The sequence below is a fragment of the Rana temporaria genome, chromosome 3 (genome assembly GCF_905171775.1).
Source record: "Rana temporaria chromosome 3, aRanTem1.1, whole genome shotgun sequence".
Classification (NCBI taxonomy): Eukaryota; Metazoa; Chordata; class Amphibia; order Anura; family Ranidae; genus Rana; species Rana temporaria.
In genome coordinates, this window is record NC_053491.1 from 356,350,097 (window position 1) to 356,369,272 (window position 19,176).

A 19,176-nucleotide genomic window follows, 5' to 3' on the forward strand; every position below is an offset into this window, starting at 1 on the left:
AGATTAATAGAGGCTTCACTTCCCTCTAATTCTAAGACACAGGCTGGAGGGGCTTGATTGGCAGAAACCTATCCACGCCATGTTATTTCCACAAAATAATAAGATTTGATTTAAAATATATATTTGTATGCCAATTTAAAACAGTTTATTGATATATTATTTTTTATTTATTCCACTCTGTAGTCAAAAGGCTGTTTGTTTTTTTGTTTTTTTTACATGTCAACCGCAGTCGGGGACTAGAAGTTCCTCCTGCTTATGTTTCCCTGCAGACAGGCTTGGAAAGAGCTGGGTTATGTGACTGGTGTATATTTATTAGGAAAAGGGTACTTTTTTTTAAATTAACATAACTCCAATGCCACCATCCATATACAGATACAGAAGGAACAGTGTAAATTGAACAGTGTAAATTAAACAGTGTGGGCCGGATTCACGTATTCTCCAGATACGCCGTCGTAACTGAGTCCGAGCCGTATCTATGTGCCGGATTCTTAGAATCAGTTACGCATAGATTTGTATTAGATCCGAGTGGCGTAAGTCTCTTACGCCGTCGTATCTTAACTGCATATTTACGCTGGCCACTAGGGGCGTGTACGCTGATTTACGCCTAGAAATATGCAAATCAGCTAGATATGCGAATTTACGAACGTACGCCCGGCCGACGCAGTACAGATACGCCGTTTACGTTAGGCTTTTCCCGGCGTAAAGTGACCCCTGCTATATGAGGCGTACATGCAGCGTACCAATGTTAAGTATGGACGTCGTTCCCGCGTCGAATTTTGAAAATGTTACATCGTTTGCGTAAGTCATTTGCGAATAGGGCTGGGCGTAATTTACGTTCACGTCGAAAGCATTGGCTTCTTGCGGGTTAATTTGGAGCATGCGCACTGGGATACTTTCACGGACGGCACATGCGCCGTTTGTAGAAAGCGTAATTTACGTGGGGTCACATTAAATTAACATAACACACGCCCACATCTACCACATTTGAATTAGGCGGGCTTACGCCAGCCTATTTACGCTACGCCGCCGTAACTTTGGTTTGAGAATACGGCACTTGCCTGTCTAAGTTGCGGAGGCGTAACGTAAATAGGATATGTTACGCCCGCACAAAGATACGCGATTCTATGTGAATCCGGGCCTGTGTGTTTAGTGTCACTTTAAATAGTTGGTTTGGACCAAGCTGGTCGAAAAAAAACTATTTCCTTTACTAATACATACAGTGGCTGTCAGTGCTGTATAAACTGCATGTAGCTTCAGCTACGGTACATATGGTAAACCGCTCGGTTTTTACGGCAGTGGGGTGGGCACTTTCTGACCCACTCACAAAAAATTGAGTCGGGCTGAGTCCTGCTCAGCCAGTCACAGGGAGCTTTGTATTCTTTGAATGAATACCAGGCTTCCTTTGATTGACTGAGGTAAGAGCTGGGTAGATGACATCATGATCTCCACCAAGCTGGTCCAAACTAACCATTTAAAGTTTACTAAACCAATGGAGTTAAGCCGACCATAGACGGTTTGAATCTTGGCCGTTTCAACAGGAACCGCTCAAGATTCGAAACCATGTATGGGCAGGCTTAATGTACCCAAGTTGATCAACTTGGGTACAACCAGCCTGACAAATTTTACATGTAATTATTAATAGCAGCTTATATAGCCGCTAGCAATAATCACTGTGTTGTACAGCTTCCCCCGCCTTAGGCCAGCTATAGACGGTTCGAAATCTCGGCTGCCTCATCAAGAACCAGCCTAGATTCAAACCATTAATGGGCAGGCTGATTTACCAAGTTGATAGCCACTAGCGTTAATCCCTGGCTTCCACCGCTCCCCGCCAGGAGAAGACAATTGCTTAGCAGGAGGGATTCCCCTATCAACACTGTCTGTGCTGATGGGGAAATCGTGCTAATTTCAATCCTGCAACTTGTGGTTGCAATTTGCACTGTCTATGGCCTGCCTTAGGTTTTCACATTGGGGAAATAGCTTGCTTACTTTGCATACAATTGAAGAAATGTACATAACCATACCTCATCAAAGTTGGCTCGTATTACAGTGTCCAGAATCCTTTGGCAGTGGGTTCTATACATCATTATAAATGTTGAAATCTATAGAAGAAAAAAGAAAGTTTCATTATAAAGAAGTTATATTAAAGTTATTGTATACGATCACCTTGTAAAACAGCCTATTCAGTTTAATTCACACAGGGATTTCACACAAAGGAAGCAATACAAAAAAGAATACAATACAAAAAAAACAGGATACCTTTTCATACTAGTTCATGGTACAACAGGCACATGTTAGGAATATGAAATGTTGGGGTAACAAACACTTTAAAGAAATTGGGTATATGTTTTCTCATTTATGGGTAATGTATAGCCTGCATCAGTGACTATTTAGATAAACCAGCAAATGAGAAGCTTATTGCTTAATAAGAATAATTTTATTAACTATTTTCCATTAGTTTCTGTTTATAATTAGTAATTCTATATGTACATGGGAACAGCCATATTTGCTAATTACATACTCACATATGGCTTCCTACTTTGCATTGTTACACAGTGGTTGTGCTTTACAGCTCCTTCTCACAATGCAAGTCAGTGAGTCCACTGACTTGAAATATGTGGGTGATGTCTTATCTCAACAAATGGAACTCCAGGCATATAGCCAATTAAACAGTCTGAATACATGCTACGCCCGGTGCATGACAAGAACCACAATTTGACTGATTCAGCAGGAACCAGACAAATTTCGGTACCACCATTCTGTGGAATGGTCATGCTGCACCATACACACACAGACACACACTGTTATAAATAAATATAAATAAACATTTTAAAATATATTAAAACATGGACAGTGTCAGGGCAGTGGATGGTTTCAGTAGAGCAGTGGATGATTTCAGTAGAGCAGTGGATAGTGTCAGTAGGGCAGAGGTTGGTGTCAGTCAGTAAAGCAGTGGACGTGTCAGTAGGGCAGAGCTTGGTGTCAGTAGGACAATGAATAGTGTCAGTCAGTAGAGCAATGGACGTGTCAGTAGGGCAGAGATAGGTGTCACTAAGACAGTGGATGGTGTCAGTCAGTAAAGCAGTGGATGGGTCAGTAGGGCAGAGGTTGGTATCAGTCAGTAGAGCAGTGGGCAGTGTCAGTAGGGCAGTGAATGGTACCAGTTAGTAGAGCAGTGGATGGGTCAGTTGGGCAGAGGTTGATATCCGTCAGTAGAGCAGTAGGCAGTGTCGGTAAGGCAGAGGTTGGTGTGAGGCAGTAGAGTAGTGGATGGTGTCAATCAGTAAAGCAGTGGACAGTGTCAGTAGGGCAGAGACTGGTGTCAATATGGCAGAGACTGGTGTCGGTCTTTATATATATATATATATATATATATATATATATATATATATATATATATATATATATATATATATATATATATATTTTATTTTTTATTTTTTTTATTATTATTATTATTATTATTATTATTTATTTTATTTTTTACAAATGTATTTTTTTTTTAACTATACAATATTTTTAGAAGTCCCATTGGGGGCTTTAATGAATCATCAGGGCCTAAACAGATCCATGATGTCTCAATTTTGAGACAGAAAAAGGAACCGAGAACAGAGATTCTCCAGTCCCTTTCTTTGCAGCCTCAGCTGCACTGTACTGTAAATGAATGGTATGTGTTCTGTGCTGATCGGCTTCCTGTTCATTTACAAACTGAAGCACAGTAATCACACTTTACTATGCTTCTGTTATGAATGAACACCATGAGTGATCGATACTGATCACTCACTGTGTGTATTCAGAAAAGGAAGGGTCCAGTAAATTACATATTTACTGGCCCCTTCCCCTGCTCTTCATCGTGAAACCCATGCTGGGGTGGGTCAAGGGAGGGGCAAACAATGACACCAGTGTCTGGTTGTAGTGCTGCACAATAAAAAACCTGTGGCTTAGTGTAACAAAAAGGAAGGCTTGATCCACTTGCTAGCTTGTGCACAATTTGAGGGCAATTTGGGGCAATATTTAGACATTTTGCCAAGGCACTCCTGAAGAACACACCACAGTGCCATGGCATCCTCATTAAAAAAAGGCTGCTCTGATCCATGACAAGAAATAAACCTGGTCATTGCTAACTGACTTCTGATATGCTGATAGTGTCATTTCTTTTAGCAAACAGGCCTTTACATAACATTTGTGGTCCTATCAGCTACATTGTCTTAGATAAAGTAATTTTTTTACTTAAATGACTGGATGTTGGACATTGTCTAGTATGGCTTTTGGAAGAATAGAGAGGAGAGACCCTGGGGAACAAATCTGGCTCTATAGCTACCTTTTCTTCTGGGATGTTAGATGGCAGATTTAGGTCTTTGACATTTGGGAACTCTGGCAATAATGTTCCAAGCTTGGATCGTGGTGAATACGCCACTGTCTGCTTTGTGACTTCTTTTTTTCCCGTCTCGTTGACCCATGCGGCTCCTTTCTTAGAGTACATAACATCATAATATTGAGAGGCCTCCTTAACAGCGATGCCATAATAATGATACCTGGTGGGAAAAAAAGCATCTTAAATTGTATAAAAAACAAAACTTTTTTTCCGTTTTTGGATAGAAAAGGTGAGGTGTTGAAGCTCATGTCAGGATTTTATTACCATCTGAGTCCCAATTCTGGGGTTCACCCTCTCTGTTAGTCCTGGTGAATATTTTCATCATGACTGAAAGTGAGGGAAAATACAAAATTGTGGGAAGAAAAACAAGAAAAGAGGGACATTTTCCAATGGGGAAACTTATTCCAGCAACTGTCTAAGATGGTATTTCTCTTATTTTTGTAAGATTTTATGTTGCGTCTATTGGACAGGTAGTAAGAATAATTCACCCCAAGGGACCACAGATGGTAAAAGAAGATTTTATCTTCATTTATGTTGCGTCTATTGGACAGGTAGTAAGAATAATTTACCACAAGGGACCACAGATGGTAAAAGAAAAGTGGTATTTTAACTATTCCCAAAACTAGATATAAGTCCTTGCAAAGATTATATTATACAGTATAGATGCTGGCAAATTCACTCACCTACTTACTTCTTATATATCTCATGGGTTTTTATAGATCTTGTACACCTACTGCCACAACCATAACAAGGAGGTTTCACCATCCCTGTAGTGTTTTCCATGTATTTGACGTATTTAATATCTACACTGGAGCATCTTCCATTTATTTTATTAAAGAGAGTGCACCCTAAAGCATGGGTCTTCAAACTACGGCCCTCCAGTTGTTCAGGAACTACAAATCCCATCATGCCTAGTCATGTCTGTGAATGTCAGTGTGTTACAATGCCTCATGGGATGTGTAGTTCTACAACAGCTGGAGGGCCGTAGTTTGAGGATCCCTGCCCTAAAGGCTGCAACTAGGCAGCAAGAGACGTCAAAGCTGGAAATCATGGCAGAGGATGCCTTTTATTTTAAAAGTCTGTAAGAGGCACTGGAAGCCATTATGCATCCATTAATACATTTTTTTTTAATAAACTGGCCCTTTAAATATGAATGGTTAGGGCATTAGGGGATTAGGGGATGGTTATGGAGATTCTTTAACGTCTCAAATCAATTTTCCAAAAAAAAATGAAAACAGTGGTGACTTTAAACCTATAGCAGTCTGTACTGTTGGAGTATGGTGTATACTGTTAATCAAAAAGAAGAAAAAAATTATTGTGCTTTATTTTCCTTTTAAAATTCTTGGATTGTTTAATTATTAATACTTTTAAAATAGTTGAATTTAACCAAATATTGTTATGTATAATGACTGCAAAGTATTATACTAAATATAATGTTGGAGTCTGTGATGTCATAGTTAAGACTAGAGAGACCCAAACTATTGGGCTCCATACACACTGGGCTTAAAAAATGTCTGTTCTCTTTGGAGTAAAAAACGTCCATATAGAGCATTTTTTGTACAAAGTTTAGACGAGTTTAGGAGAGTTTTAATTTTTTTCTGCCAGTGAGCTCCAATCAGAAACGCGAATGAGAAGTTTTTTTTGCCTCTAAACGTTGTTCTCAAAATATGCCTCTTAACGTCCTAATGTTCATGGACACATAGAATAACATTGAGTTGCTTCTACAGGCAGAACACAAATCTCTTGTAGCAACGTTTTTTAAGTCAATGTGCATGGAGCCTTGTTTTCTGCATGCTGAAAACCTCCTAGAATCTTGTTTACCTCTCAAAACTCATTTGTTTACATTGCACCTACCCATATGGTGGAAAAGTACAGCAGACCACAAAAAGAGTGGAAGATGCAATGCCCAAGAACCCTATATTTTGGTGTTTTTAACCCCTTTCTGAAGTGTAATTTTGAAATTACTTATCCCAACATGTTTCTTTTTAAATATTTATTTAATTATTTTTTGCTGTCTGGTTTGTTTGCCAATTGAATAAACTGTGGCATATTTAAATGTTATGTATTTATTTTACAGTCTGTTGATCTCCTCATGTATGTGAATTGTACATTATGTTAGGATATCTATAAGCAATGTTGCAAAAAAATGTAATGTATTACATGTTCCTTGTTTCTTTGTTTTCTATTAATACATTCTGTGATTTAAAATAGGCCTGGTCTTAATGTTTTTATACCTATAGTATTTTAAAGAAACCGTCTATTTCTCCCTCAATACATATTGTATAAAACTGAATAATATTTTAGTTTTCAGTGTCAAAAGAAATTAGTTACAAAAAAATTGTGACCTTTCACACAGGGACATCCCCACATCTGTGATCCTTTTGACTTTTGTACTCACTTTGATTGTCCTCTGGTTCCCAGTCTCCTTGTGGTCAGTTGTGGGAACTGCTGTCTAATTATCTGCAAGCAATAAAAATATATTACCAAAGGTCAGCTATCTTAGAGGGGGCACAACTCATTCAAGGTCATGACCTTCCTTCAGTGTGAGCCATTTTAACACAAATTTAAGTTTTAGCACAGCAAAAAAACAAAAAACTTTAAAACAGGCTCCAAAGAAAACTGTAACCTGCCTTAAATTATATTTACAACATTATAATATACATATGAAGACAATCAAAACGAAATATCTTCAAAGTGTACTTAAAACCTAAACATTCGTTTTGGATAGAGTATGGAAAGGTTAGAACTCCTGACTACAAATGTCCCCACCAAGGAGATTCCCCCTCTTTGTTTGTCCTGCCTGGTGACCATTGTTAAAAGAAATTGAAGGGAAATCCAAAATTTGGGGGTTTTCACCAGAACAAGATTAGAGGGGGAGAGATTTCCTGTTCCTTCTTGATGTGTTTCTAGGACAGGAAGTGAAGGGTAATCGCTCGAATAAGAGACTTAGTTGGCTAAAATGTGTCCAAAATAAAAAATATTTTTGTGTTTAGTTTCACTTTCAAATAAAAACTGTGAAAAAGGAGATTGATATTTCCTGATATTAACACACAACTCAAGAGACGATAAAAAAAAAACATTGATAGATTGTTTTTGAAAGACTGCAGGCAGACATGAAGAAAAATCTAAATGTTGAAGAATAGTCTGATACAATGCAGAAGTTACTTTTCATTTTCCAAATTTGTTTTCCATTGCTTAATAACCAGCAGCGAAAAAATACATTTTTTTTAAACCTTTTATCTAACAAAAAATAACTATTCACGCAGTCTTTTCAATAGTACTACAAACCTTAGATGCAGACATCTGTGCTTTTTCATTACAGAAAATGAAAAAGCACAGATCAAAGTTAGTCAAAGTTTTATCAGCTCAGGTATTCATCTACTGTATGTATGTGGCTTTAAAAAAATTGGTTTTCATTGGCCCCCAGATTATACATGAGCTCCAAATAGACACTGGTATGTCAAGATTTACCTGTATGGTCCTTTCAGGAGATACAGGAGGTATATAAACTGCTGCATAATAATTTGTATAAATACTTGCAACTACGACATGCGTTTTACTCCCAGTTTAAAGGAAGTGGCCCGAATATAGAACCAATGCTATTGGTATCTCCATTAGCGGGGGGGGAGGGGGGGGTTAATCTCGTATATAAGCAACTTTTGGTGAATTATCAAGACATTATGGATAACCCAGGTAGAAAGGGATGGGAGATGGATCTGGGGGTTATATTGAAAGAGAAATGTCAAAGTATCCTGAAGAGTGCCCCGTTGGTATCGCTATCATCTACACAATGCCTATCACAATTGTTTATCATATATAGAACATATAGGACACCGGTAAAATTACATAAGTGGAGACAGAGGGAAACGTCAGTGTCCTTGGTGTGGGCAATCTCAGGCAGACTTGATCCATATGCTGTGGAAATGCCCCAAACTGAGTAGATATTGGCGAGAGGTGCTGGTCACAATTAATGGGGCTTATAATACTCAGATAGAATTAGATCCGAAAAAAGCATGCTCAGCCACAATCACATGCTCCCCTCCTCCACATTCAATGCAGGGTTAAAAGCCCTGCATTGTACATAACACTGAAGGATCCCCCTCTGCCCAGAGAGTCAGGGAGAAGTGGACAGCAATGAGCCTATCAGAAGTGAGGAGTATGGCAAGTATTATAGCCCCTTCTGATACCAATGGAAATACCAAGCATTTAACCCTTGCAATGTGGGGGGATAGACTGCATGGGTATCTTTTACAGTTGTCAGCAAAACAGATGTTTCCCATTGGAAGATTTTTTCTCATCCCTTGTTCTAGTGACAACAGTAACATTTTTGACTTCCCTTTACTTTCTGTTTTTAATGACAATAGTCACCAGGACAAATAGGGATGGTGAATCTCCTTAGCATGCACAGATACAATTTGAATCAATCAAGTCTCTGCTGAAAATCCTTTCCCTAGACTGAACTATGTTTATGCAGCTTGATAGATGGACAGATTTATATTTGCTGAAAAAAGCTTTGTATTTATTCAAAAGTTGTATTTGCACAGGCATCCAGCTTATTACAAAAAAAGGAATGGCATTCTTTGGTCCTGGATAAGCAACCACGTAGGATTGTGGTCAGGGCAGGCTATGGATGTAGAAATATTAACATTCTCACAAGCAGAAAAAAGCATTAAAACAAGTCCTCACCAGTCTCTGTAGCTGTAGGCATTGTGGAATACTGAATACACAATGGGGTAGATCCACGTACAACGGCGCATTATTGCGCCGGGCGTTGCGTATCTAAGATACACTACAACTTACTTTTTTGTTTCGAATCCTCAACGAATTCGCGCCGTAAATTACGGCGGCGTAGTGTATCTTTTGCGGCGTAAGGGAGCGGGATTCAAATGGAAGTGATGGGGGCGTGTTTTATGTAAATACGTTGTGACCCAACGTAAACAACGTTTTTTTTAAACTGCGCGTGCGCCGTCCGTGGGGGTATCCCAGTGCGCATGCTCGAAATCAACCCGGAACAAGCCAATGCTTACGGCGGTGACGTCATTCTACGCAAATTCCTATTCGCGAACGACTTACGCAAACTACTTAAAAAAGTCAAAATTGTACACGGGAACGACGGCCATACTTAACATTGAGTACGCCTCAGAACAGCAGCTTTAACTATACGCCGGAAAAAGCCGAACGCAAACGACGTAAAAAAATGCGCCGGGCCGACGTACGTTCGTGGATCGCCGTAACTAGCTAATTTGCATACTCGACATGGATTTAGACGGAAACGCCACCTAGCGGCTGCCGAAAAATTGCAGCTTAGATCCGACGGCGTACTAAGACGTACGCCTGTCGGATCGATCCCAGATGCCGTCGTATCTTGTTTTGTGGATACAAAACAAAGATACGACACGGGAAATTTTAAATTACGCCGGCGGATCAGTAGATACGCCGGCGTAATCCTTTTGTGGATCTGCCCCAATGTCTACAGCAGACAGTGTTTTCAGTTGCATTTTAACAAATTATTTCCTGTTGATTCCCCTCCCAGCAATGAGCGGACAGCCTGCCATGCTTCTAATCTATAATCTGAGGATAGATGCATAGATGCACAAGAATCAGGAGAGAGCAGAGTGCTGAGACATGACAAAACTAAGCTCCTCGAGGGCGGGGACTGATGTTAATGTACAATAGATATGTAAAGTGATGAGTAAATGCAGACCCTTCTCCTCTACAACAGGAGTGACAACCACCCTTATTCCCTACAGCCCTAGAATCAGTAGCAAAATTAGTAAGTATGGACACCAAAAATACAGTGTGACATATTTTAGGCATGTTTTTTAATCTGGACAGAGAACAATGTCCTCAGCAACATTTCATTATACTCAAAATCACATTGAAACCACAACTGCATTTTTATCCAGTTCTTAACAATCAACAAGCCCTTACATCTTTCATTGAAAAATGTTTTCCTTTGTTGTTAAAAAAAAATGTGAATAATGTTTCCAGCTTTATAATATTTCACATCACCCATGCAAGAATACATAAATCTAACACTTGAAACTTTTTCACACTTTGTTTTTGTTACTTCAAAAATGCTTGTACATTTGACAAACAGATGGATGCATTCAGCTGTTCAGATTAAAAAAAAAAAATAATAAAGAAAGTCAGTTTTGATGAATTTCCAAGATGTTGCTATTCATTGTGTTTGAAAACGGAGGGCTTATTTTATTAAAAGCCATTCAGAAGGAGAATGCGTCACCCATGTATTTTTCAACAGCCCTGTCTAATTTACACATCTGCACCAAAGCTTTAGGTCTTGCTCTCATCTAGTTGTTGTACCAGATTTGTTTCTGGAGCAGAACCTCAGAAAACACTTAAAATTAAAAAAAGTTTGTGGAAAGTTGTTGGACGAAGTGCTGCTCGGTTTGATAAATGGACAGACAGCTTGCCCATTTCTTTTTCTTTTTTTTTTTTGTATGGACTCAATGAAGCTTGCCATAAGAACACCCCATGCTGTTCCAGCTACTGATCTAACATTCCTTGACTCAATAGCCAAATTCTTTTAACCCCTTCTGGTAGATTGGCCTGGAGAACAACACAGAGAGTTGATGGTTGGTCCAGGAGGAGAATGGTTAAGTTGCAGTAGGCCAACACAGAAGAGAAAATCAAAGGAAGGTTCTGTAAGAAAGTGAAAGTTTTTGCTGAGTCTTTTGTCAAGCCTTACACTGTGAAGAATCTTAACGCTAATGTTATACAATACAGCTTCCTATTTAGGGGAAGAATCAAGTTTTGAGGCCTCTGTTGCCCAACTTTGGGTATTTATGATTTTTTTTACTTATTATTGTAGTACCAGTATTATGCATTATCATTTTTCAGTGGAAACATTAGTTCCCCATGAAGGATCTTAGAATCTAATGGGCCTACCACAGCCGTACATACTATGAGGCCAATGTGGATGGAAGGCTATGAATATGTTTTTGGACTAGGATGGAAAATCGTAGGCCGAGTGTTTTCAGTGAAATTTATTTCAATGCAAAAAATATTGGATTGCCAAAATTCCAGCAAGGTAGAACCTCAATTTCATATTTTTTTAAGCAAGCTCAACCAAAATTTGCCTAAAAACAAATAATTATCTACTCTAGTCTATTTCATTTATTGTCCTTCGTGGGGTTTTTGTGTTTATTTATTTTTTTTGGGGGGGGGGGTATTTGATCAGTAAATTTATACTGTCACCTTTTTTATTTGACTTTGTTCTATTTTGCTGACTGTATTTTCCATAAATTATTTTTTCATTGACTTGCGATGTGCCTTGGAACTTGCTAGAACAATTGACTAGTCAATTCCCTAGCATAGCTTCTGCTTGCACACCATAGCCCTATTCTCTCCTGAGGGTGTCTAATTGCTGTCTGTGCTGACCCATCTTCTCCCCTCCTCCCATCAACTTCCTAATCTTTTTTGTAGTTGCTGTGGAGGAATGAAAATAAGTACTGTCAGACGTCACCTAAATGACAGCGTGGAGTCTGCTGGGCTCACTGACATCTCATCCAAGATGGCGGCACCCAGTAGCAGTCTCAGGGCTTTTCGGTGTCTACACAAGGGAGGCTTTAACATGTAAATAGCATTTCTACACTATTAAATGCACATATAGTTTTATGGAACAATTGTTGTTAAAATAAATGGTCTGCAGAGATGTCAATCCAGAGACGCTTTCTAGGGTGAGCAACTAGTGGTGCACAAAGGGAGTGGCAGCAAATGTGCAGCCATGTCAACTCACATTCTAAAATCTAGGACGTCAACCTGTTTTTACCCTCTCACCCTCTCACCCTGCAGGATGTACAAATCTCCTTGATTCATCTCATGTCAACCTGGAAGAACAGTGTATAGATTGGGAAGAATGTGGAATGCACTTTGGCAAAACAAGTGGGTGTGGCTGAACTCTGTAAAATGTAGTAAGTTAAAAAAAATAGTACTGCGTCACGCTTATATACAAACCAGAGGGTTATATCTAGCCTGTATTACAGAAGACATGAACTTGTGCAATGTCCATATATTAATGTTAGCAAAATATTATTATTTGTCAAAACAACTATGCCAATTTTAAGAAGCCAAAAAACATAGAGGGTAATTCATCAATAATGGAGCAGACAGAATCTGATGCAGATGTGCATGGCAACCAATCAGGTTCTATCTTTAATTTTAAGGCTTACAATGAAATTCTAGGATACACCTATCTAATCTTAAAATCTGCTTCTTAACACCTATGCTGACTTATCTGTGTAAAAAAAGGTATATATACTTACTTATTTTCAGGTCGCTTTGGTCCAGTCACATGATCTCCCCTGTATCAGCCAGCAGCAGCTGCAGGGAAGAGGAGAGAGCGCTTGACAATGGCTGGGACGTCTGGGAGTGGTGACGTTTCTATAGGTTCCTATGACCCATCCATTGTTGGCACTTTCTCCTCCTTCCTGCTTGACAACAGTTGAAACACCTGGGGGTGGTGACGTCTCTATAGGTTCCTATGGCCCATCCATTGTTGGTGCTTCCTCCTCCCTCCTGCAGTTGTCACTGGCTGACGCAAGGGAGCCATATCACATGACTGGACTGAAGCAGCCTGAAAATAGGCAAGTATATACAACTTTCTTAGCAAAAAAAACAACAAGTAAATCAGGGAGGAGCACACCTTGTGCAGTTAAACCTTTAATGACGAAAGTATTAAAATTAAGAATGGTTTCTTTCATATACTAAAAGCGCCTTGAATGCAGCCACATATTATTGAAGTTCTAGAACCGATCACATTGTGACCAGTGATGTCCAGTAGTTGATCAGCATGAAACTTGAATGTCTCACTGCAGGTTGATAGGCTGAAGGGAGGCAGATAATTAATCTGCACATCTGATCATGCTGCTACTGGGCTCACACAGGTCGCTCCTACTATTAGGTGGATGTGCCTTCATGTTTCGGGGGAGTGTCCCCCTTTCTCAAGCCTGTTAGCAACCTCCTAAATACCATAGGCCGGTAGGACCGCTGCCCAGGGATACTAGCCCCCTGCTCCCTCAGCCATTGAAATGAGTACAAGGCAGGGAACTAAGTAAAATAACTATAGTAAGATATTCATTAATTATCATTTCCTCAATGTTTTTTGTCACACTGCTGGTGCTCTTGTTTTTATTTGGCATGTAGCATGGACAGTGTTACATTTTGCTTGTTATACATCTTTCTTACACAGGTTAGTCAGCATAGGTGTTAGAAGAAGGAGTATGTTTAAGGCTAGTTAGGTATGGCCTGGAATTCAACTTTAAGGCCCCTTAAACATGGCCATTACGATCAGGTCCGAATGTTTTTCAGGAAAACCTGATCGGAAGGACTATGTAGCCCTATGGATACACTGGTGTAAGCAGACTCCTTTCTGTTTACACACGACTAAGTTCAGGTTCGTTACAGATTTTTATTTTTAAAGAGGACTGCGCTATTTTATGTTTTGCGGACCGGATCGCAGGCTGCCTGATATTTACACCTAGCCGCCCATAGAGCTGACATGGGTCTGCTGGCCAGAAACAAGCATGGATGTCAACACATTGGCATCCATGCCTGTTCACAGTGGATCTGCTCACAGAGTCAGCGCCATTTGAAAGGGGCCTTAGCCCAGGTTCACACTGGGTACGATTTCCTTCGATTTGAGATGCGATTTCACATGTGAAATCGCATCTCAAATCGGCGGCATTTGCCGCCAATTGTCGGCAATGACACTGTCCTAATCGGTGCGACATCGCATCTGCGGCGCTGCACCGATTTCAAAAAGTAGTTCATGTACCACTTTTTGCGATTTCGGGCCGCGATTTACATAGACATCTGTGCAGAAACCTGCACAGATGTCTCTTAAATCGCGGCCGAAATCGGGACTGCCGGCGGGAGTGAAATCGTGCGAGTTCAGCTGAACCAGTGTGAACCAGGGCTAAGTGATTAAGCTGAACATAGAAGTTGATTGGTTGCCATGCACAGCTGCTCCAGTTTTGACAAATTCCCCCACAGTAATTATAGGCAATTCCATTTTGAAAATCAGTTTCCAACACCCTTTTTTTAAATTTATAGCCCTAGATATTGTGCTTACCTTGCCAAAGCTTGCCGCATTTACTGGCTGTGTGTCGTTTTTCTCACAGAAATCCAAGTAGTGCATATAAAGGGCACTTCTGGGGATGCAAACACCCTCGGCAATCTCATAGTTCTCTTCCAACCTTAAAAAGTTTTAAAATGTTTTCAATCAGGAATTTTTTTTAAATGTTATTTAAATTTTTGCAATTTTACTAATGTTTACAGTTTAACCCCTTATCCCCAGTGGAAGCCGACCCTTTAATGCTGGCATTGCTTCATGAGATGCCGGCCCTTTAATGCCGGTCCTGGCATCTCTACATGAGAAATTACTGCCCATGGAAGTTTAAGGAACAAATTGAATACAATGGCAAAAGAAAAGAGGGCATAAACCAATAACGTCACACATCCCAGTAAGGTTTATTCAGCCATTCAAGCATTGCAACTTGTCCTTGCCTGGGTGGAGAGCACCCCTCTGTGACATGTTTCACCCTTACAGGCTTAGTCATAGAGATTTTATATGCATCCTGTACCTTAATCTGTGCTTTGCCCATGGAGGTTAAAGAAACAGGTTCACTTTAATGTCATCCCCATAAGCTACACATATCTTTCTTTTGCCTTGAGCTGCTCTGTTTGTCTGCTGGGAAAGAAAAGAGGAAGCACTGTATAAGCTTTATTCGCTAACACAGGGCTGAGGATTGCCATGCGTCAGTGTGGTCAAATGGGAGGAAGGGGAGCGAGTCATATGCTCCTTCCTAACAAAAAGTAATAGGCATTTTTATTCACCTCTGGTTGCCAAAAGGAGTGACAGGATTGTTAATAGAGAGTAAGCTGCCCTTGATTGGCAAATGCAGGTCTGTTTTAAAGGTCAACTTATCCTTTAATTCGTTCTCCCATCCTGCTAAGTGCTGCCCATCTGGGAAAATACTTACCTTTCTTCTCAATTCAGCGATTCCTCCTCCAACAAGGTCCAGCTTGCCACCTCTTCATACTGCACATGCATGCCGATGCCCCCATTCTTTCCTATAGGTGAGCTGTACTCCAATGGAGGCTCATGTAAGTATGTCAACTAATAGGAATAGGGCTGAAACGTGCATATGGAATATCACGAGAAATTGGCTGGAAGCTTATTACAGGAGCATTTGCTGCATCAGGCAAGAAGGTAAGAATTATCCGAGGTGGGATATACCTGGTGGGTGGGGGAGTTATATAGGTTAATTAAAGGTCAACTTCACTAAGGGTATGGATGCACCACAAATATTACTTTTTAACACCAAAAGGGTCTTTTTTGTACCAGCCTATAGGCAGAAGAATGTTACGGGAGGGTTTAGGAAGGTTTGGGTGTCCACATCATCAACAAGGGGATGTTTACATTTGCAAAGACTAGGTTTAAAGTCTAAAGCAGGCCATAGATAGTTGAAATCTCATTTGGCAGGGACCAGCTGAGATTTAATAAATTAATGGGCAGGCTGATTGTACCCAAGAACATCCATCGATTGATTTGGGAGCAACCAGCATGTTGGATTTCCAGCATGTGATTATTGCCAGCATGTTAAGCCACTAGCAATAATCATTTTGTTCATCTGGCAGGGAAAGCTTCCTGCCAGCAGTACACAACAGCACTGCAGGAGGGATTGACTGTTGATGAGGGAATTGAGCGATTTTCTTTCCTGCAACCTGTGGTTGCAGGGAAGGAAATTAAGGAAATTCCTTTATTTATAGCCTGCCTAACTAGCCTGTAAAAATTCAGAAGTTTTATAAGTTTTGCAGGGAGTCTTATAAAGTGCGAAGGTAGAAAAACTTTAGGTAAACACTCATTAAGATAAAAGCTTAGCTCTGCTCTATTGCTCTACAGGTGCACTTTGCATAGGCTGAAGCCCCCTCCCCCCAAATACTTACCCTAGCATGTTCTCGATCCAGCGATGTTCTGCCCTGGATCTCTGCCTCCTCGTTAGCTCCCACTGATGTCAATTACAGCCAGTGAGGAGGGGTGGGCTCAAGTGCCGTTCTGTGTCTCTTATGGACACACAGAGCATGACTCGGAAACGAGTACGCACAAGTGTCCCCATAACAAGTGGCTGTAGATACCCAGAGCGCTGATGGGGAACCAAAGAAAAGGAGGATCGGGCTTGCTCTATGTAAAACCATTGCACAGAGCAGGTAAGTATTTTTTTTAAATGAGCTTTTAGTAAGAGCCAGTTCACACAGGGGTGACTTGGGATCCGACTTGAAGTCACCCCAAGTCTCGCGGTTCAGAAAGTAAATGGAAGTAAATGGAGGCGTGTTAATGTACACTATTGAAGTTGCTCCGACTTCAGAAAAGATTCCTGTACTATTTCAATCCGACTTCTAGGTGACTTGTACCCATTGATTTCAGTGGAAGTCGCCTCCAAGTCGGATCCCCTGTCTTAACTGAACAACAATACAGAAAGAGAAAATTGTTTTTTTCAGGCAAACCCCTCACTCCCACAGTGCTGATTGTTTTTTGATTGGCCACTGGAAAGTCGCCTGTCCTGGAGGCGACTTGAAGTCACCTTGTAAGTCGCCCCAAATCGCGCTGTGGTGCGTGCTCAGGTCGCGTCAAGGTCGCCTTGCCCTTGTGTGAACCGGCTCTGACCCTTTAAGTAATGACCTTGAGGTGTTATGTATTAAAACAAGATTGTTGCTGTGCTTATGACATACTGTATCTTATTCATGTTATATGCCTTGACCAGTCGGTAGACATTGCACTAGAAATTTAGCCACATAATTGATTCTTGTATGGTGTGCGAAAGTATTATACTGTACCAATATTTTTAAACATTCACATTATGATCGTGCTTCTTCATATACCAGCCAATGACAATAATGCCTTCCCTCGAAAATGGCTGTGGGGGAGTTAAAGGTATGGACTGGTTGCTATTCACTAACTCTGAGAGGGGGCTCTCACCTCAAGGCAGTCATGTTCTTATTTCTTATTACCTGCCTATAAGAAAACCAGGCCGCAGAGTATAAGGAAATTTCCAATTAGTCCCAAGTCTCTGTGCTGCTCGTAAGACTAACTGCGCCTAGTGGCGGCTAACAATCTTGGCCATTTGCTCCTTTTTAAAGTGGAGCCATCATTAGTCTGAAAGTGTAGGAAAGGCTTTTATACCTGCAGTGTTTAATGATCCCAGGCCTAACACACAATCTTTTCTTTTCATTGTCCATTCCGCGACCAAATATAACCCACCGGGACCGTACGGCCTCTCCAGCTACGTGTTGTGTTTATATATTCCCGTGATGTGCTGTGGAATAACCTCATTTGTTCTCTGAAGGGAGGAATTTTAATTGACCTAAAGTTTAACAGTTTTTTATATATACTGATGTTCTGGTTGCTAAGAGTGAAGAACTGAGTGTGATTGGAATGTGCATGTAATTAGATTTGATTTAGTGAAGGAAAAGTGATGTCACAGTTCACAGGGAAGGAGCTTGGCAGATAATAAATTGTTGGTATTTTGTGAAATGTACATCATCGTGATAGAAAATTTTAGGCAGAGCTGACTCATAAACTGGGAGTAGTTATTAAAGTGTCCTGTGGTTTTGTAGCTTTGGGGGGGAGTAGCATAGACAGTCCCTGTATTATTATTTTTTTTCATTTATAAGGGTTTCAGTGTCTTTTTGAAAAGTGACCTGTATTTGTACAGGTACACCTTCCCATATCATTACACTCTATTGTTTAGCATTAGAAATATTTTCTGTGTAAGTGTAAAGTATTTATTATCTCTAACAGAGATCACAATATACTGCATGACAATGCGCTCATCTGCTTTTCTCTCCAAAAAATTGTACCATCTTTGCTCAGACATCTTCCATTGTCACCATCTACTTTCTGGACAAAGATGCTGGCTCATAAATGGCACAGTTATATGAATGCTGGTGCTTCTACAGGTTTTGGCTGTGTTCACAAATGTCTGGCCCAGATCAGCCCCTGTAGCCTCTCATCATGCCACTAGCTACAATGTTGGAGTCTTATTACAGGGAGAAGGAAACTGAAGAAGTGCTTCTTCCTCCAGCAGACTGATGGTATCATCTCAGCCCAGGGTAAGTTACTTGACTGGAGCTCAAGGACTGCTTTAAAAAAAAAAAGGCATAACTACAGGGGTGCTGTAAAATGGGACAAGTCAATCATCATAGGCATGCGCACAGGGTGTGTGGGATGTTCCTGCGCACACCCTAATCACCTTGTGCGCATTAGCATTATCACTTTGTGTGCAGGCGGGGAGATCTCCCTCTTATCGGCTCTTTGCCAGCCCTGACAGGAAGATCAATGTGTCAGGGTCATATACAGTTGTGCTCTTAAGTTTACATACCCTGACAGAATGCATGACTTCTTGGCTATTTTTCAGAGAATATGAATGATAACACAAAAACGTTTCTTTCACTCATGGTTAGTGTTTGTCTGAAGCCATTTATTATCAATCGACTGTGTTTACTCTTTTTAAATCATAATCACAACAGAAACTACCCAAATGACCCTCATCAAAAGTTTACATACTCTGGTGATATTTGCCTGATAACATATACACAATTTGACACAAAGGGGTTTGAATGGCTATTAAAGGTAACCATCCTCATCTGTGATCTGTTTGCTTGTAATAAGTGTGTATATGAAAGGTCAATGGGTTTCTGGACCCTGACAGACCCTTGCATCTTTCATCCAGTGCTGCACTGACATTTCTGGATTCTGTGTCATGGGGAAAGCAAAAGAATTA

At 40.4% G+C, this 19,176-nt stretch overlaps 1 protein-coding gene across 2 annotated transcripts in view; it reads right to left on the reverse strand.

The window, feature by feature from the left end:
- RFX4 (regulatory factor X4) overlaps positions 1-19,176 on the reverse strand; it is a 114,315-nt gene that overhangs the window by 51,509 nt on the left and 43,630 nt on the right. For both annotated transcript variants that reach the window (XM_040345213.1, XM_040345212.1), the window contains exons 4-7: positions 14,466-14,589; positions 6,771-6,832; positions 4,319-4,532; positions 2,022-2,099 (exon numbers count right to left, since the gene is read on the reverse strand). In XM_040345213.1, coding sequence (XP_040201147.1) covers positions 2,022-2,099; positions 4,319-4,532; positions 6,771-6,832; positions 14,466-14,589 — 478 coding nt within the window. The remainder of the gene's footprint in view (positions 1-2,021; positions 2,100-4,318; positions 4,533-6,770; positions 6,833-14,465; positions 14,590-19,176) is intronic.